Here is a 16747-nt window from a genome sequence, read left to right on the forward strand (position 1 = left end):
ATGTTTTTACAAATGTTTTCCTATTGTATTCTGCTGGAGTTCACCACTAGGGGGCATAGTAACGTGTTTTCAGCTAATCTGTTGGAGTTGTGAGCTGTTGAGTTAAACTGTTAAATCCATTATGTGAAAGATCAGACCACAGAAAGACTTAAAAGTTATGCCTAATAAAGCAGAGAGAGAGAGAAATGCCACAACTTCAGACTTCTGCTTGTTCTCTTTGAGGATCTGACATTGTTATGTAGGTATGTATAAGGTTTTATATATAATACCTAATCTGCTGATTTACCCATTACAGTACTGCACTGTCTTTACATCTTCAGGCCGAGAATGTGACCCAGACCCGGGGAACACGCTTGGACTGACCAAAAGTTCTCACTTACTGTATCTTTATTGATAACTGAAGATCAAAGTCTTTCTACTCAATCTTAAACAATGTGGTGCACACAGATATAACAAAACCAGCATTTCTTCTGTGTATGTATAATCTTTTCAAAATGTTACTTCACACTTATTTCGTTGTTGTTGTTGTTGTTGTTGTTGTTGTTGTTGTTATTATTGTTTCTTTCAGCTGCTTTGGCAATGCAGACATCTGTTTCCTATGCCAATAAAGCTCTATAAAATTGAAACTGAACTGACAGATACTTACTGGCTACAGAATTCAGGTGGTAAATCAATTTCATGTATTCATGAATCCTCAGATTAATAGTGTGGAAATTAGACTACTGGCTGTAGGGAATAAAAATTAAGCATAATATGTTAAATCTTCTTGTCTTCATTGTCAAACCTCTTACAAAAGGGGCTGTGTAAATCTCATTGGGTTTTTAATAAATGGAGAAAAGGCGGACGTGCATGAGCCAGTAACTCCTGTGTACGCCCCTTAAGTGTTAGACAGATAAAGATCAATTTCGTGGTTCGGCGCTCACAAAGAGTTGTTTTAAACCCTACCCATAAATCAAATTAAATAAAGAAATGTCAGTATTTTAACGAGGTAAAGCTCAGAAATCATCCATCATTCCATCCCTCCATCCATCCATCCATCTATCCGTGACGGCAGCGCGCGCTTCCAGGTGTGGTGACGATGACAACGCGGAAGTGTTGAGAGCAGCGCAGGGAGCCGCTGTCTGTCAACAGCCCTCAGTCAGACACGATGTCCAACAACGAAGACGTCCGATACTGTCACAGGTTCTCTTACGTTCTGCTCAAATTCCTGCTGTTCGGCTACTCCATCATCTTCTGGGTGAGTCGCACCGCGGGTATGGCTTGTTTTTGAAGAGGAGCGGGAGCTTTGTTCCTGGTTTCAGAGGGTGTAGACGGACTGTGTGTGTGTGTGTGTGTGTGTGTGTGTGTGTCTGTGTGTGTGTCTGTGTGTGTGTTTCAGCCGGGACTGTGTGTGCTGCTCAGCCTCACAGCAAAAACATAATAGTTAAACTCGTTATGGCGTTAACAAATGTGGAGGTTTGACTCCCTTTTGTCATATTGCAGGGTTCAGTTTTTTAATCTCCAGACTTGAAGCGACAGGTGTCGTACCTGTGGAGTAATGTGTGTGACTTTAACAACAGTCCGTGGCCACACCCTCCCCTGTGCACCTTTACCCCACCTTTACCTACCCGATAGGCTCTGCGCTGGGTAAACACAACGTAACACCAGATAAAGAGAAGCCGAGGAGAAGAGCAGCATATTCAGGGTTTTTGTTTCTCTCTCAGGCTGCTTGTGCGTGTTTTGTCATGTCCTGCTGTGGTCAGACTGTCCCACAAACACCAGTCATGTCTGTCCCACCACATGACAGAGCAGCAACATGCTTTTCAGCAAATTAAAGATCATGTAATGACAGCATTAAACTGCTCTAAATGACAGAGTTCATCCTGTAATTACCTTGTACAGAAAGCCCTACAAATCTGTCTGCATGGTAGATTAAATTCACTGAAGTTTTCAGATATATTTCTGGTGATATACTTCTTTTATATGTTTGAAATACAGCCACACTGTCATCTCAGGCCCAGCGGTTGAAACGCCTCAGATAACTCAATAAAATTATGAACACAGCCCAATGGAAGATGCCCATGAACTGATTTGTAGCTTGTTGCCGCCTTTACAATAATGAGAGATGGAGATTTTAATGACAAAAGCTTAATACATGATAGAAGTAGAAGTGCTACTGACGTTAGGACCAGAGGTCTTACAGTTGACAATGACCAAAAAGAAAGAAAGATCTTGTTTTGTGTTTTTAATGTAATTCTGACATTGTTATGTTAATGAATATATTGATAAAATGGTGAAGAAGGTTCTCAGTCAACCAGGTCAGGGTTAATTCTAGGAGCTATATATTGTAGGAACCTGGAAGGTTTGTTGAAGTTTCACCTCTCATCCAAGAGGCTTCTTCAGGTTTAACTAACTGATAAAACATTAGCACTTCTAGTCATTAAGGAGACTGTAAGGACACTCCCACACATGTGTTAAACATCTACGACTCCTGTGTGGGAGTGTCCGTACAGTCTCCTTAATGACTAAAAGTGCGATTGTTTCATCAGTAAGTGGAATATTTCCTTGAGATTTTTTAAGACACCTCACTTTATCCCTATTTACATCTGAGTTAAGAGTGCAAAACTTCATTTTCTCTGTATCAAAACGTAGCATTTTAGGATGGTGTTAGTAAAAAAACACATTACACACACTGCTGATTGGGCGTGGAAGTCACTGCGTAACTCACGATATGATATTGATATGAGATAATAATTCTACTATACATCACTATATCTGTACATGGCGACAAAAATACCCATAAGAAGGACAAAGTGCTGGAATTATGTGTCTCTTCAGTGCACTGAGGTGTCAGTTTGACATTAATTGTGATTGAACAAGGTATAAAAGTAAGTGTACAGAGTTTAGACGTAACTGCCACAAATCTAACACCTCTGGAGTTAGAATTTTTAAAGGAGGGATACATATCGGTCTCAGAGAGGTTTCCAGAAGTTTACACCAAATGTTTTTAAGTAGTGACTCTGTTAAGTCAAACCATCAGGGGGGGAATCTGCTTAGAGATAATTGTACGACAAGAGGAAGCAATATGATATATTGCTGTATCTATATTTTGTCCCACCGCTACAGCATATACACATACAATGCACCAAACAGGGTTACCAAAGATTACAAAGGAAATGGGAATTAGGAGTCTGTACAACTATAATCGTGTAATCGTGTGAAAGGGGTCAGTCTCAGTGACGAACCTATAAAAAATTACCACCTGATTCTGCTGCTCCCTTTGTGTTTCAGCTTGTTGTTCAGCTGTAACTTTATTTTTCGGTTCACCTCTCACCACTCTCATTGTGTTTATTTTGGACACAGCAGGCAGCTTTTTTTAGTGAATAAGCATTGAAAAGCCACCAACAACAGACAGAAACTAGAAATGGAACATAGCGGATAACTTAAGAGCTGAAGAAGTATAACAGTATTTCTCTCAGGAGTTGGTGGAGACCAAACACAGAGGTAAAATAAAGCGAGTATTGGACTTAGATTCACCAGGCAGTTAGACACAAGACTTAAAATCAATGATAACTTTGTTCATTAACTGCTGGATGTGTTAACAAAATGCTTACTAACAGGTTTCTTATCAGCTTGTGGGCAATATGTCGGTGTTATGCTCACAACCTGTTTCTGCTGCTCCCACATGGCCGAAGAAGTCGAGGTTTAAGTGTTTGCCGTAGGGAAGTCATGCAGTGTGAAGTGTCTCCTGAAGAGCAGCTACTTCTTACTTATACATTTGGTTGGTAAAAGAGACCCTTGGCAGCCCAACAGTCATACATCTTCAGCTGCGAGCATTGTCTAACTCATTGTCCAGTTGAAGGGGTTTATTTAAATATGTTCTAAGATGCTGTGATTTGTCAAAAACTAGGATGAAATACCTCAATGGTTATAATTTACTTGCCTCAGTTTATTTTTCAGCGGCAGTAACGTAAGTCGTATAATTTGACTCCTGCAGATGACACTTGTTTCAACAAATAACTCTGATATAACAGAGACAAGACACTCGTTGGCAATGATGGCTTACATTATGTCAGTTTTATAAAGGATAAAGGTTTTGTGTGACATAGCCAAACCCTGCAGCTGCTCCCTCTCATAGACAGCATGCCAGATTGTGTAGTTACAGAGACAGATGGCTGATTGACACAACAAAATCACTTATTTGTTGCTTCGGTGAGATATTTCTGAAACATTTATTCGTGGATAGAGAGGGAGACAGAGCGGGAGAGGGGAGGCAGTAATGGGTTTATTATGGAGGATGAATGCTGCTCTGATAGGGGAGGTGAAACAGATTAACAAGTTATATTTGCTTTGCTCCTGCAGCTTGTTGATTCATTCATGTTAAAGAGAAAATTCTTGTGAAATGCTTTTTCTCTGAGGCATGTGATTTGTCTCAATTTTGTGTCAAGAGAAACAGCAGTATAAGTCATATTTTCACATCCTTATTTCATTTATGGCACTACCAACTACCTTATTTTTGCCACAATGTTCCATAAAGCGGGTGTGTGGAAGTAATTTAAATACACTTTGAGTTGTCTGGATGTTGTAATCAGTAATATTCCCCCACAGTTTTTGTAAATAGATAGAATAGATAGTGATAGAAATGGCAAAATTGCTATACAACAGAGAGCTTTAATGGTAGGATTGAATTCTTTTTTTAGGAAGTTTGTAACCAATAAAGCTTTTAGAGTGTTACTGGCTCTAGATTGATTTGTATTTATCCCTCCTTTTGAAAACAAATGACCTCCTCTTCACATGGATACAAAGCACAACAGGACAGGATGTCCGTGTGCTGGCGATCAGCTGCTGAGGCTGCAAACCGCAAAGTAAAGCAGCATATGTTAGAGGGACAATGTAGAGGAGAAGATTTGGTATTTCCTGCTTACTTTGGAAAAGTATTCAGGTCATGCAGGAACAATGGCTCCTTTTCAATCTGATTTTAGGATCAGAGGTCTTACAATTGACAGTGAAACCAAAGCATGAAAGGTCTTTGTAAGATTATTAGTCCAAAGGTCTTGTTTTGTGGTCTTTGAAAGTCATTCTGACACTGTTATGTTAACGAGTGAAGTGATATTATGGTGATGGAGGTTCTCAATCATCCAGGTCACGGTGCTGTATCCTAGGCAACTGGACAGTTTCTTGAAGTCGTTTCACTTCTCATCCAAGAGGCTTCTTCTGTTCTAACTAACTGGAGGGGAGTTGCAGGCTTTTAAACTCTGTGTGGGAGTATTTTTACAGTGTCCTTAATAACACTGTGAGGACACTCTCACAGGGGTTAAAAGCCTGCAACTGACTGAACTGAAGAAGCATCTTGCATGACAGGTGAAACGTCTTCAAGAAACTGAAACTGAATTCCAGTTGCCTAAGATACAGCAGAGCAGAGTTTATGATTCATCAATCATTTATCATTAGCTACTATATGACTTGATTGGGTGTGCGTAAAATATTTTGTTAGTAGTTATGATTACATCTATAATTTGTCAAACCCTGTTTACTTCCCTCAGTTGGACAGGAGTTCCTGCATTTTGAAGATAACCTTTCAAACTGTGTTCAGATCTGAACTTCTTGTTCCTGGTGGTTGATTTCACTTCAATCTGCTGTGTGGGATTATCTGCTTTTCTCAACCTTTATTTACCCAGTGAAGGTTGACTGGACACAATTCATTTACTGTGGCTCATTCTGAAACACACAAAAACACATACAGACATTGAGGTCAGTGACTTTTGACCACTGAGCAGTAACTGTAACTGCAGTAATTAAGGACAGTGTGCCTTAATGACTGACAACTCTTGTTGTGTGAGGGAATGTGAACTCTAATGTGAAAAAAATTAATTCTCAATTCTCACCTGCAGCTTGTCTCATCAGCAATACCTTAGCTGACATCTTTGACCATCATCCCTTGAAATATATTCTCTACACTTTGGGCTTTTGCCTAAAAATGATGATATAAAGTAAAAATATCACAGTATTATCTTAAAGCCTTACCACCCAATACTAGTTTGAATTAAATTAAGGATGATTCATCTCATTAGATTAGTGAGCATGGGATTGTAAAGCAATCAACATGACAGAAAATTATATGAATACATTGAATTACGCGGCATTTAAAAGCCATTCTCAAAGCCAATTTTATTAATTTATTCAAGAAGCCACTCAGTCAATCAGATAAGAAATCATGAGATGTATTTTTACTTCAAGTAGTCAATTTTAATATAAGGCTGGGCAACAACATCAAATATCACAATATTTTTAATCAAAAACCTCGATGCCAATATTGGGACCATTTTGTAACGACTGAAAACTATTGACCCAATATTTAAAAAAGATTTCAATTCAGTAATCATCTTTAACGTGAATATAATGGATTAGTGGATAAAGTCTGTTAAGTTAAGCAAACAGAAGCAAAGTCCTTTTATCTTAGTGCATTTTTGTCACATATCGGCAGTCAGAGCTCCTCCTGAGTCCCAGCACTGCAGTGATTCCCCCACAGCAGTCAGTCAGAAACACTAAGAGCATTGTGGAGTTGTTTGAATAGTGTGTAACAGGTTATATAAAACAGTTTAACCTTGGCCTAATGCCCTGATATTGTCACTAAGTCATCTGCAGCTAAGTGCATGCTGATAAACAGAGCACTGCCTGTGTTATTCTATTATCTCAGCTATTTTGGTTAAGACTTAAGACTGTGAACTCTTTGCAGAGAGAGTCACTCATCATCGTCTTGACAAAGAAATTCAGAGTCGCTCTGTTTTCATTGCTCTAAGTGTCCTCCTCTCCTCTTGGCTGAATGTAAGAGAGTTTTGGGGTGGCAGGCGACCAGCCAACAGCAAGACAACATAACAGACAGCACGCAGGGACTTGTAAGGAAAAGACATCAAGGTGGATTATAAACAAGTTTTCTTGGACCCTCAGAACTCACAGATGACTACTAATGTAAAACACTCCTTTTCTCTCCTTCCTTCCTTTCTTCCTTCCTCCTGTGCTGACATGTTGCCTGTCTTAATTTGTGAAGGCTAAAGATAGACCACGGGGAAGCAGACTGCAATTTGCAACAAACGTGTCAAAGAATGAAGTGTTTGTAGATGAAACATGCTGTGATCTGGCTATCCTACAGACCAAGGACAGAGCTAAGTGCATTACACTGTTTTAGACTACTGGAACTGTGTTTAAACTGAGCTATTATAGCTACTAAAGCCACATCTCAAGAAAAAAACATCAGTGTTTGATAACAACCTGGGCATCAGTTTTGTAGCACTATCCATCAGTTTTATTGTTCATGACAACATTTTTTATTTTTTATTTTTTTGCTGCAATACTGCTAGTTGCCACTGGGCCAAATTGGAAGCAAGGCCGCATGGGACCACTGTATCCAAGTCTACATAATAGATTTATGGTTCTGACATTTACTACACAAAAGGATGTTGATCATATCTTGTTGGACGTTCAAACTCAACAACAACTGTAACAACAGCAGCACCTGAGCTGGAAAGAGGGATTACAACTCAACTACTTGGCTTCCGTTGCATTAGAGCGCATTTGCATAGCATTGAGCTTTACTCATCTTTCCTCTCTAGTGTTGCTCAGCGCCTTTTAAATCTCTGCAGCTCAGCAGGCAGGGCTGGGCTGAATGAGGGGGGTCTCCTTCAAAGTGAATAGCAGCCTTGAGTGCTATTGGAGTTTGTATGTGTGAACTAGTCTTGTTAGTCCTCATCGTGTCTACAAACAGTTTTACCTCCAAACAAAATGATTAATCTAAGCAGAATTATGCAAAACTATCAGCTTGTTAAAACCTGTCTGACCACTCATGTCTGTTGCTGCTTGTGTTGAGCAGCTTTTAGCTGAATGTATGAATGTGTGACGGCAAATAAGCAGACCCCCTTGACCCTGCCTGGACGCATACAAATAGCAAATAATGAAAGTTGCTTTACATAAATGGGTCATTGGTGTCTGGCCAGTTATTGCCTCGGCTGTCTGATCACATTACAGGCCTACATTTGCTCCTGTGCCATTTGGCTGTAATTGAATCTGTGTGGCCTTTTTAATTTTAGACCTGCCCAGAGCTCATTGTAAGCACAGACTTTGTGATTTAACTTTGCCATTATGCTGTGTATTCGTTACTTTATTTTTCAGTATACATTAAAGGGATATTCCGGTGTAAGTTTAATCCATGGTCTAACACACCGTGACACCGAGTAAGACCCCCCTCAAAAGATCAAGTTTGCAGACCGCTAGCTTATGTAGTTTTAGCAACCTCAGAAATGACCGCACGATAACAATACATTACAGTTCATGCATCCAACAAGAAATTGCCATTAAAAGCCACAAATGATGCTCAGAACAGCACCAAACTTCAGCAACAGTACAAATAGGCTCGCAGCACATAGGTCGAGGCATCATACATCTGCTAGCTTTGCCGGATTGCTATTGTAAAGTGAACCCAACTCACCACTCTCCTGCCGCAGCTTCCTGTTGTGGGGAAGCTCTGTGAGTCAATTACCGAGTGCAGTTAGAAATGCTCAATTCCATTCTTTTCCCTGTGTGCTCTCGATAATAACTGTTATAAACTGGTAGGTAAGACACATATGAACTTTGATTGCATTTCCATGGAGTAATAATCATACATTTTCATCCTTGAGCTGCGGAACTCTACTGCGCTCGGTAATCGACTCGCAGGGCTTCCCCACAACAGGAAGCTATACTGCAATGTATTGTTATCGTGCGGTCATTTCTGAGGTTGCTACTAGGTCTCTTACTCGGTGTCATGGTGTGTTAGACCATGGATTAAACTTACACTGGAATATCCTTTTAACAAGGAGAGGACAAAGCTGTTGCACAGTCCTGCTTCTTTGGACCTGACGCCTCCTTCATGATCAAGAATAGTAACATACTCATCTGCAATCATGCATGATGACGCAAGCCATCATGAGACAAGTGCGAGGCCCACTGATAATTGTGTATCACTGATTACTGCTGGGCTGCAGATGGATGGACTGTTTTATCAGCAATCAGCATTGTTACTGAAATGAGTCAACAAAGATCCAAACTAGCTTTCCTTTTTTATTTTCAGTAAAAGGGATTATAAAGAAAACTGTTCACAATGAGATGATCAGTGAAGTGGATATGTTTCTTGACCCTTTAATGCTTTTCTTCTCTCTTAATATCACTGGTCGGCACTGACAGTTGCAGATAATTAGCTGCTCCCAGATGCTAATTTAATGCAGACTGTTGAAGCAGCTCTGATGTATGTTAATGTGACACTGAAGATATGCAGATGAGTTAAGTTAGGCACAAAACGCTGGACGGGATAGTCTGCTAATTATTTTTGACTGAAGAACTAAACTTCTGTCTCAGTCTGTTTCTCTGCAGTGAGCTCATGCCTATAAGACAGTGTCAGAGTTAACAAGGTTTAGTATAATGTAATTAGATTAACCTTTTTCTGAGGAATAATCAACAGTTTTAATTTCTACATAAATAAGCCTTGAGGTTTTCCTCACGTCTTTAGTTGCCGACTCGGTTTCAGTGTTTTAGGTATTTCACTGCTCAAACACACCAAATTCAAATGTATTGGTGGTTATCAGGCTTCAGCAGAGTTCGACGACAAGCTGATCATTTGAATCAGGGCAACATCTAAAGCATACAGCACAGGGGCCCCAGAGGAAGAGGAGTGAACAAACACTGGTGTAAGATACAAATACAGTCAATGGTACTGCCACTTATTCTGCTTTTGCAGGCTTATTAAAACACACCAGCACTCAAACTGAAATCTAAATATTCAGACACTTGTGGTTGACCCGGTAATATGCTTCAAAAGAAGGCCTGCAATTAGCATCCATCAGCAGCTATACACTACCTGCCGAGACTACTTATACAGCATTAAACCACATAAGGTTGTTGATTGGTGTAAGCCGCTTTCATTTAACGGTTGATTTAATATATATTTGAGTTCAGACCTTTCAGATTGATTTTCAAAAAAATAGAGTGAGCTGAAAGTTGTAATTATACTGCGGCCTTTTAATTTGAGGATGTCAAGGTTTTCTCAGAACATCCAAGTTGTTCTGTCTAGTTTTGTTGAAAAAGAGTCATAATGTGGTTTGAACACAGAAGAAAATACATAGCTTCTACTGCAGTTAGTGTGAGGGGGGTTGTATTTCTGAGTGATATATTTCATATATATAGAGAGAGATATCTCTTTTGTTTCTGTGATACTGAAGCCACAGTCACCATCAATGAGATTTTAAAATATGCGGTGATCTGTCTAGTTTTTACCAATGAGAGTGTGTGTGTGTGTGTGTGGTTGTGCTAGTCAATTACCTGCCTCTGACTCGAATTGATTATTAAATTATGTTTGAGAAACTGAGTGAGCATTACATACATGTTTTTACACATGACGTAATGAGTTTTGTTTTTAGTTAGAACTTACATTACATCTAACAAATTGTTACAGACCTGGGATTTGTGTTTACGACTGTGGTGTTTTTACTTGAACACGACTTAGAGTCTCCAGCCATGTTAGCAATGTTTCATCTTTTAGCATGTTAACACTTGGGAAAAAGACTCCCCCACACTGTCCATTTCTCCTGCAATTGACAACAGCATCTCGGTACTTAGACCCTCATCAGGTTACCTTGAGGTCTTGGTACTGAAAAGTTTAATGGACAGTGTGAGAGTGTCTTTTTCACCTGTTGACCTTAACATGTGCAAAAGCTGCACTTTAACATTTACTAATTGGCTGAAAACATAAAGTACAACTGAGGCTGATGGGAATGTAGTTAGTTGGGCATGCTCAGTATTTATAGTCCTGGTTGGGGAAACATGAATTTGTGAATTAACCCTTCCTAACTGCTTCTCACTCTGTTTCTAGCTGATAGGTGGCTTTATCCTGGGCATTGGCATCTATGCAGAGGTGGAGAGACAACGCTTCAAGACACTGGAAGGAGTGTTTTTGGCGCCGGCTATAATTCTGATCCTCCTGGGAATCGTCATGTTTGTCGTTTCATTCATTGGCGTCTTGGCTTCTTTGAGGGATAATCTAACCCTACTGAAAGTGGTGAGTGGTCGGCTGAGAGCTAAGTCATACGTTTTTTTCAAACAACAAAGTGTTTGCTGGGATGCAAGTGTTAAAAAAAAAAAAAAAAAACATTTTTATTTTTTTATGATGATACACATACTCAGTAAACTGAAGTCACCTTGACTCTGGGGTCACAGTTCAGTGAAAAGCAACATGTTGCTTTTCTTTTTATGTTCCATCTAATTCCTCCTGAGAGAGGTGGCTCATTGACAGAGATATATATTAAAATGTAAAGTCTATTCATGTGTAGGTGACAGTGTGTACAGTGTGTAATGTCTTTTCCTCTCTATTGTCCATCTCTTTACAGTTCATGTACACACTCACTGTGTGTTTGATCCTGGAGCTGCTGGGAGGGATATTGGCACTGGTCTTCCGCAACCAGGTGAGTCATCCGAGGTGTTGATCAGCAGCCTGACACTTAGAGGAAATGGTCCCATATCAGCAGGTGGTCAGATAAAGTATTTGAGGGTGAGGTGGAGCAAGATAACCATCAACCTTTACGGAGCTTTAAATATTTCAGATAAATCATGAACTAAACCATGCAAGTTAATAATTTCCCACAGCAGAATACCTTTCATTAATTGGAGACTGCCATAATTTCGAAAACCTCTTTGTTCTTATTTTGACAAAGGAAATGCACAATCACAACTGATCTGTTGGATATAGGATTATTATCTGTATGATATCAGAATGCTAATGAAATGTTCTGCTTCCCTGGCTCGTCTTTGTGTTTCTGTATCTTTCTCTCCTTTCTCCGTCTTTTTCACGTCTGCCTCCTCTCTCCTTAATCCTTCTCTTTCATCCTTTCTATGGCCCATCTATTGCGTCGCTCACTATCTGTCTATCTGCATCTTCATATTAAGAGCCTTTCATGGCACGCTACATTGAGCCTTTTATTGTGAAACAGCAACAGATGCAGCCTCAGTCATCAGGGTTAATGACGTCGTTTTTTTTCCTTACTTTTCTGTGCAAAACTCTCAGATAATCTTTCACAGCATTATATGTTTATTATAAGATGTTATAAACATTAAGCACACACACATACAGTAACTGTACCCACAGTATGATGACCTTTAGTAGATAGTTTGGGCTTCTTTTAATCTAACGGCGAAATGGTGTAATTATTTCTTGCCACAATCTTCTAACACATGAAACTGCATGAAACTGCACATATTTGCATCCAAACTAGCAAGAGAGTTACTGAACCCTTCATTGTGGTTGCTGCTAAACTTTTTAAGTAGATACGTGCCTGCTGCTTCTGGGAATTAGGAGAGCGTGCTGAATAACTTCTCTTTATTACCTTTATCCTGTTTTGTCTTTGTATTTGTGTGATTTGTAGATCTATTATGTATTAAACTAGAGCAACATCTGTATAACTTATTTTTTTCAAATTACATTTCGTCTTATTTGCATGAAGACCGTGTTACCAGCAATGATGCATGAGGTGTTGAAGTGACTCATATTATTTTTGTGAGATGAAAAGATTTTATGAATGCAAAGTAAACATTTAAACAAAAACCAAATCGCACCTTCAGAAGTGAGGAAGTTTTCGTTAATTGATACTTTTGAAGGATTACTGCTAATGTGGTCGTGCGCCCATGATTTATGATTACTGCCCTAAAAATTGATGTGATTATGATCAGTCGTAGACCGCTGAGATATTCATTCCATCGGTTTTCATTAATGAACATCATCATCATGACATGTGTCTCTGTGGGAAATGGCTTAGCATCAGTCTCTCTTTTCACCTCTTTTAATGCTTTCAATCATCTCATTTACATTATTTGTACATTACATATAATAATGGCCTGCCTTGGAAAAGCATCTTCAATATTGTGGGATGCATTTTGATATTCATGCCTGTTTGCCAAAGGAAAAGCTAAATTATCAGCATTGTAGTTGTACATGTCAGTGCGTTGCAGTGGCAGTTTTATTTAAATTACAATAAAGACCCAGCCTCTCATATGTCAAATCTCAATTTCACTGTTGTCTCATTTACATTGAGATTCTAAAGACATAGCATGTGGGAGACAGTAGGGAATATATCTATTCTAATTAGTATTACGTTTCTTGCATGTGTAAGTAGATTTTTATAAAGATAGGTTTCACTTTCCGGGTACTCATTTCCATGAACACCATGTTTAGTATGGAAAATGCTGCCTGAGTGTATTGCGAGTTCTTTAATAATGGTCACGTCTCAAAGGAGAAACACTCCAAGTCTTTAAATCTTCTCATTGTAATGTGAATTAAACATGGCTGTCCTGCTCCTACAGAGTGACAGTGAAGGGCTGATATCCTGATATGTTCAAAGATGTAAGAAAGAAGTTTTAAAAAAGGCTCAGTCTCTTTTTAATCTGTGTATTTCATGAGGGGAGCAGTCTTGGTTTAATATCTCTGGTTAAAAGAGTGAGATGAGGGAGCTCTCTCAGGCCTGAAATGGGGTAAAAAGCCTCATGTTTTTATGTATAAAGCCTCATGCTTTGCCTCCATCTTAAATGGAAAAAATGATTAGTTCCCTCAATGAAAGCATTCGATGAAAAGCCCTCCATGAATGTTCTCAGTGAAGTTTCAGGGTGCAAATATTTATTCCTGGTCTCTGGATGGCCTGAGACATTAACCTAATGTGACCCCACTGCACCAGATTGTGACCGACAGATGTGCGCTGTCAAACTGTCATATTTTAATATTCCAGTTCAGTGCGTCAGTCACCTTGACGATTTCGAGCATTCCCTCTTCTGAGCTGCCTGTCTGACACATTGATGGGAGTTCAGCTGTGTCATGGAAACAAAATCTTGTTACATGACCTCCTCCGTCCCATCAGCACAAACACACACACAATTGTTTGATTTTCTCCCTCTTATAGACGGTGGGGTTGCTGAACAAGAACATCCGAAGAGGCATCGTGAACTATTACGATGACTTGGACTTCAAAAACATCATGGACTTTGTACAGAAGAAGGTGAGGTTATGTCACTGAATGTACCTGTTAAACGGGAAGTTCTGTATTTTGATATATGGGCCCTGTGTGTGTGTGATATGTCAGTGATTCATACCCAACATTTTGGATTCAATCCAGTGCATTGCCTCAGCTGGCAGCAACAACACGGCTGTGATGGCTTCAGTGTAATCCTTTGGAGCAACTATAGCTGTTTTTATACTGGGCAGCAAGCAGCCAATTTGGCTGTTGTTTTTGCGGCTAGGTCCACGAATTTAGACAGACCGCAGTATACTGGGGGTCTGTTTTGGTCTGCCAATATGACACCACGGGGGGTACACTTTTTGCCACCTCCATTGCTATGTAAATCCAAGTCATCAATGTCCCGGCAACTGCGTGAGATGGACGGAGGTGTCGATGACATGCACTGTTGTGCAACCCACAGCAGGGAGTTTTAAAACCGGGAAACAGCTGATCACAGCAGTCAGTTCATCACCTCATCCACGGACGTCAACTGGAAAGCTGCTGAGATCCAAGAGATCCAAAAATGCGCAGTGCATCAGAGCACAGTGTTTCTTGTTCTGCCGCCATTGTTGTTTTGAAACTGACACTGGTATCGCGGGGCTAAATATTCTTGAGTATTCGACGCGTATGTTGCACGTCACTGTTCACTTCGTGCTTCACATCACGTCACATGTTTATACCTACCCCGTTTGCGGCTTTTTTGAAAAGAAGGAATATTACATCTCCCTTTCACATAGACATGACGACAGATTGCAGCTTTCACCTGGCTGCAAATGTGGTGCATTTTCTAACTAAAGGTGGATTTTCTGACTGTCAAAGTCATGTCTTCCAAAAGTGCAAGTCTCAAGGAGAAGTCTTGCTCTGAAATCTCTTAAGAGGTGTTTTGATTGTCAAAGCCAGTTAAATATTCAGCAATGACTTCACAAATATTCTTTTGCTGGCAGTTCCTCAAGGTAAACTCCAGACTCCAACCCTGACAGCGTCTTCCTGCAACAACTCACTCTCTCTCAGACTTCTCCTTATGTGTCTTGTTCCAAAACTTATCTTACTATTTAACAAAAATGTCTTTTTCTTCAGGAATAATTTCAGTAATGTTGTCAGACACGTAGAATAGCAACCTCAGCCTGTCAGTGGCAAAAATTAGCACATTTAGCAGACGTGACTTCAATGTTCAGAGTTGCCCCAAAAGATTATACTGAAGGCGATCTACTGACTGGTTCTAAATCTTTGCAATATGAAATAGTATCAGTCATTTACATACCAACACATGTAAATGTCTTTTTAACTGTGTTACAGTGTAACGCATTACACATAGCAAACCTTGTTTAGCATTACCAGGCTGAGGCAGAGTTTGGTGGAGAAAATGTCAAAATTGGATGATAACAGCAAGTCGTGTCCAAAATAATCAGAGAACTGTGTGGAGCCATCGCTGTGCACCTGCTCCCAGAATACATCACACTGCCACACACACAGCCTGAAGCTGAAGATCTCATTACCAACTTCTATCAAGCACATGGGAAAGCAGTGTCTGGGGACAGCAGACTGATCACACATTGAAATTAAGAAGGAGCCCGCAACAAACTCTGCTGATTAGCAGTAGAGAAAAGACAAACAACTGTCAGTCTGCAGGCTAAATGCCATATACTGTTTAGGAGTGTGAAGAGTGACCCACAGTAGTATCAGTGGAGCAGCACTGTGGCTTGATCAAATGATATTTTGGATGCTTGAAGGCCTAAAAGTAGTTACTCAGCGGGTTGTATGTGAGGTAATTTGGTGGTTTAGTAAATGGAGGCTGAAGCACCTGCCTACGATCAGGTCCCAGCTTTCAGCTTTTAAATACTTGAACAGAAAAACTTTCACACATTTGAAGATGGGCACACCTAAACATCACATGTCCCCAAAGCAAGTTTTAATTTACTGTTTAGCTGTCCAGCCTGCAACTTTACTGTTTTTGTTCACTCTCATGCCTCTCATAGCATTGTTAGCTACCATTAGAAACTAGATGGAGACCAAAACAGAGCTAAAAGTATAACTCCATATAAATGATAAGGCTAACTTTGTGAGCATATCAGTCTGGTATTATCACTTTTATATGGAGAACTTGATAGAGACACGGAGCAGTTTGTTTCTGCCGTCCGCCGTGGCCAAATTAATGTCTTAGTTGGTCAAGAAACTTTGTCAGTAGCGTTATTGCTGTCAGTAACAGTGGTTGTAACAATATCTAAATGTGATGCTTGTGCAGTTAAATGTTTGAACTTTATTTATTTTGGCATGCCATCCAGTCGATAACATCTTTGCCAAATTTGAAGTAGGTGTTTATCACCTTTAAAAAGCACAGCCATTAAAAAAAGACGAGCAGCTTGCTGTTGCAGCAGATTTTTCATGTTTATTCTGTGATGAGATTTTCTAAAGGTCTTAATATGCTGGGACTCTGATCTGCTCGCTCTGATAACAACAAACAGTTCATCAGTAATGGTAATAAGCCATTTGGCATCAGCAGCATGAAGCTTCTTCCACCTCCTGGTTGGCTCTGCTACAGAAGAAATGTGTTTTCCTGAACAAAATCAGAAGACCTCTGTGGGGAACTGAGGCTGAATCATCACATAAATCAGCTTTATGGATTTATCTGTGTTTACGAGGACAGTGGCCCCAGTGAGCCCTGGTCATATGTTTGTGTTGAGTAAATTAGTCAGCGGTGGCGCGGC

At 39.9% G+C, this 16747-nt stretch overlaps 1 protein-coding gene across 1 annotated transcript in view; it reads left to right on the forward strand.

Moving 5' to 3' along the window:
- The first annotated feature begins 1008 nt into the window (after window positions 1–1008).
- tspan15 (tetraspanin 15) overlaps window positions 1009–16747 on the forward strand; it is a 31853-nt gene continuing 16114 nt past the window's right edge. The window contains exons 1-4 of the mRNA XM_037096064.1: window positions 1009–1237; window positions 10877–11062; window positions 11391–11465; window positions 13947–14042. Of these exons, the coding sequence (XP_036951959.1) occupies window positions 1148–1237; window positions 10877–11062; window positions 11391–11465; window positions 13947–14042 (447 nt within the window). The 5' untranslated portion in view covers window positions 1009–1147. The remainder of the gene's footprint in view (window positions 1238–10876; window positions 11063–11390; window positions 11466–13946; window positions 14043–16747) is intronic.

This window comes from Acanthopagrus latus, chromosome 4 (genome assembly GCF_904848185.1).
Source record: "Acanthopagrus latus isolate v.2019 chromosome 4, fAcaLat1.1, whole genome shotgun sequence".
In the NCBI taxonomy this organism is placed as follows: domain Eukaryota; kingdom Metazoa; phylum Chordata; class Actinopteri; order Spariformes; family Sparidae; genus Acanthopagrus; species Acanthopagrus latus.